Source organism: Mycetomoellerius zeteki, unplaced genomic scaffold (genome assembly GCF_001594055.1).
Source record: "Mycetomoellerius zeteki isolate Tzet28-1 unplaced genomic scaffold, Tzet1.0 scaffold485, whole genome shotgun sequence".
NCBI classification, from domain to species: Eukaryota; Metazoa; Arthropoda; class Insecta; order Hymenoptera; family Formicidae; genus Mycetomoellerius; species Mycetomoellerius zeteki.
The window spans coordinates 14,762-19,347 of NW_017257484.1; the positions used below are offsets into that span (position 1 = coordinate 14,762).

The 4,586-nt window shown below is 31.5% G+C and overlaps 1 protein-coding gene across 1 annotated transcript in view; it reads left to right on the forward strand.

The window, feature by feature from the left end:
* Positions 1-4,586, forward strand: part of LOC108727385 (uncharacterized) — a 15,043-nt gene that overhangs the window by 733 nt on the left and 9,724 nt on the right. Inside the window, 1 exon segment of the mRNA XM_018455502.1 lies at positions 1,320-1,541. Coding sequence (XP_018311004.1) covers positions 1,320-1,541 — 222 coding nt within the window.

A 4,586-nucleotide genomic window follows, 5' to 3' on the forward strand; every position in this document is an offset into this window, starting at 1 on the left:
CGAAAAATATTAATCTTGACAGTGATAGGTTAAAAAAATGTGATTAATTTTTGTCGAAAGTAACCTTGTACAGTGATTTTCGTCTAAGTGAGTTGATTCGTGGCGGGGGGTTGGGCACATCGAAAAGCGTTGGGACTGCATTCGGTTTAAGTTTTTCTCCAGCCATCAATGCGGTGGGCTTCGAATTGGGAATCTTCAAAATGTACCTTGAAACAAACAAAACAATATTATTAGCGTTGTTAGGTCATTGTGTGATACGATAAAAAAAATTATATCCTTATTTTGATACTTACCTCACACAATCGCGAAGAGGTGGTCGGTGTCCACTTATCTCGTCGCATATTGTCAACTCATTTTGTCCCACGTTTACCCTTCGGGAACGAGAAGAGCCTATAGCCCTTGTCAACCCGATTACTGCAATTAACTGCGGTACAGCTAGGCATTTTTTAAATGCGAATACTTATGTCCATATACGATTTATTTTTGCAACAAGAAAATAACGTCTTGAGGGTTATCTTTCTGAGACATAAATATTTGCAGATAAAAAGAACAAATTTCTATTCTGACACAGAAATTAATTATTTTCGTGTTTGTGTGAATGTCTTTTTTTTTAAATGGAAAAATACATACTTTTTGGATTAGATGCGGCAACTTTCGATCAGCATTGTAACACTCGCTGGGCTGCGTTCATAAAGTATACTCTGAGTAGAATTAGAGTAGAGTTGGGTTAATAAGAGTTAACTCTAAAGTTTGTGTGACTTTGTGAACGATCGGAGTATTAGTTGAGTTGATGATAGTAATAGCAGTTAATGGCCGCTGTTTAAGGGCTGGTTGTTCCACCTTTTGATAAATTTTACCCGTTAGGTAAGTATAGCAAGATTATCCAATCATATGCTTGGATTGCCAGATTTACCTAACAGGTAAAATTTACCGAAAGGTGAAACAACCGACCCTAAATATTTTTAGTAATTATAACCTAAAACTTAATAAAATACCTTATAAACCTAATTTCAGAAAAGTACCTTATATAGTATGGCAGAAAGTGTGAAAAAAGTAATTTGTTTTACTATATTTTCTTTTGCGAGAAATTTAATACTGAATATTGAGGTAAGTATTATACATATATATATATTGTATATATATATAATGCTTTGATGTATGTATAATATCATAATGCATCTTTCTTTTATAAGTAGAAAATTTAAATAAATCATCATTATTAACAAGAACATTTTGTAACGAATCTTTACATTTTCCTATAATTATATTATAACATATCTGAAAACATTGTTTATATTCTATTTTGTACGTATTATTAGGAAGAATCTGGTGATGAAGACTATGAAATGTTAATAACTGAGACACATTTGAAAGAGAAGTCTAATCGTATTGTTGGATACATGGAAAACATAGCAAACTTTACAAACATAGAATTTCAACGACATTTCAGATTATCCTTTGATGCATTTGAATATTTATTAGAACAAGTTGGTCCGTTATTAAAGCCTACTGGAAATGAAAATAAACAAACTGGTCGTCCAGTGATAGACCCACGAAAGCAATTACTTTCAGTCATTTGGATATTGGCTACACCTGATTCGTATAGGTATTCGTTTATATTCATAAAATTGGATAAAAGGATATATTACGTATCTTTAATGCAGTGAAAATGCGAAAAGTAAGCAATCCAATAATCAATCATTACCGAGTTTGTCGGATCAATGTAATAATTGGTTATTGGATTACTCACTTTTCGCATTTTCACTACATTAAAGATACATATATATAATAAACCCCAAGGATTTGATTGTATTTCATGAGGCTCTACTACCAGAATTATGCACATGTATTTGTTTACATGAGCAAATGTGGATTAGAATATTAGATCTTAAATATTATCTGATTTTGTGAGATTTCATCTACAACATAATATTTTATAATTTACGAAATATTCTTAGCATGATTCGAATGATTGTTTTGTCAATGATTATTGAAATTGTTCAAAGGTATAAAATATAAATTATTGAGTGAAGGACAAATATTTATTTTTTAAGGAATTTGCATATCAATTCTTAGAATTAAAAGTTATTATTACAAATCAAATTTTGAAATATTAAAGTACACGAATTGTATTGTCTTAATAATTTTTTAGATCTGTCAGTGAAAGGTTCGATATGGCAGTCATCGCTATCGATATGTTTTGTGCGAGTAATTAATGTTCTTTGCACAATTGCACCTCTGATAATAAAATGGCCACAAGGAATAGGAATTTACCCAATTACAAATAAATTTGAAAAAATCTCAAATATTCCTAACGTTATTGGTGCAATTGACGGAACTTACATTCCAATTAAAGCTCCAAAAGTTGACCCAGAAAGTTATATAAATCGGAAATGCTTCTATGCTATTAGATTGCAAGGAATATGTGATGCATCAATGAAATTTATTGATTGCTTTGCAGGATACCCAAGTTTTGTGAGCGATATGAGAATTTTTAGAAACTCAGACATATATACTAATATAATGTCTAATACAAATCGCTACTTTCCCGGAAATCAATTTTTATTGGGAGATAAAGCATATCCTGCATTACAATTAATGGCTAATCCTACCTTATATTGATAGAGGAAATTTAAATGATATTAAGAGACGATTTAATGAAGCTTTATCAAAAAGTAGACAGGTTATTGAAAGAGCATTTGCCCTCTTAAAAGGGCGATTTAGAAGGCTTAAATATTTAGATATGAATCGTATAGATTTAATACCAGCGACAATTTTGGCTGCATGTGTCATACACAACATGTGCTTAGAACATAAAGATACGAATATTGAGGAATATATAAACGAATAGAAGTTGATGACAATATGGATGAAAATATTAGAGGCCCAGTTCAAAATTGTCATAATGAAATCTGTGATAGTCAGAAAAGAGATGCTCTTGCTGAATACCTTTATCGCAGAGTGTAAATATATATTAATTTTCTAAAGTATATTATTTTGTATTCTTTTAGTAAATAAGTGAGTTTTATATCAATTTATAATAATTGCTGTTGGTTGTTTTATACACATATACAATTGAAAATATGTTAAGTGAATAAGAATAATAAATCAAGATTTATATTGCTTGAATCTATATTTTATTTATCAGAATATTTAAACATATAATAACTAAAAAAATAACAGCAATACTTATTTACTTTGGACAGTTTGATTAAACATTATTAAATAAAAAATCAAATGTATAGATGTGGAGCAGACTATAAGTATCACAGTTTTGTGCATTCCTCATGCATTAATATTAAAAAAAAATCTACTATTAGTAATAAGTAATAATTATCTTAGAATCAAGTATAACATAAACATTCTTAGCATGTAAAATTGTATACATATTTAAATTGTTGAACACTTTATGTTCGTACAATAACGTAAAAATATTTGAAAATGTGATAAGGCCTGCCTATTATAAAAGAAAAATTACAACTTGTCGATTAATTAATTTGTCCATTTTTCACTAAAAATCTTTATTGCATTTTCTTGAGTGGCGATGAGTACTTTGTGTTTTATATATCTTGCTTCTTTTCTTTTCTTATTAATATCGTCTAATTGCACAAATATTTGATCTAATTTAGACTTTTTGGAAACGTTTTTCTTTGGTGTTTCTTCGGAGGCAGCACGTTTTTTAATTTGGGTATTTTCTTTATGTTGTTCATCAACATCATCATCTTGCAACATATCTTCTGCGTTTAAATCGGTATTCAACGCTATTCCCTGACCTCTAGAAGATGATACAGTTGCGAGGGGAACGACATTGGGATTGCGTCCGAACATTTCGTTGAATAAATCAAAATATTCAAATTTTATAGCAGCTGCACCACTTGTTGTCGCTTTCATATTATCAATTTTTGCAATTTTTTTTCAAATTTTTAAATTTAAATTCGCACTGCTTCGGTGTGTAGTGAAAACTTTTCTGGCCCAAATTTGTCGAAATTATTTTCCATATCGCTTCTTTTCGCATTGTGGATGATACATTTTTTCCAGCGATGCTCCCACCCCTTTAATCCATTCAAATAATACTGAGCATCTTGCTTTGCAAAATAGGCGTCTACGGATGCGATGATCTCCTCGTTCGATGAAAATTTCTGTCCTCCGAGCCAAACTTCGAGTCTAGGAAACAGAAAAAAGTCGCTGGGGACCAGATCTGGTGAATACGGTGGATGGTCAATTAATTCGAACGACAATTCGTGAATTTTTGCCATAGCGACCGCCGAAGTGTGAAACGTGCGTTATCTTGATGGAACAGCACTTTCTTCTTTTTCAAATGCGGTCATTTTTTCTCAATTTCTGCCTTCAGCTTGTCAAGCAATGATGCATAGTACGTCCCTGTTATTGTTTTACCTTTTTCAAGATAGTCGATCAACACAATTCCATGACTGTCCCAAAAAACGGTGGCCATCACCTTTCCCGCTGATAAAACCGTCTTCGCTTTCTTCGGAGCAGGTTCATCCTTCGCAGTCCACTGTTTTGATTATTCTTTCGTTTCAGGAGTGAAGTGGTGGACCCAAGTTTCATCAACCGTTATTAATCGA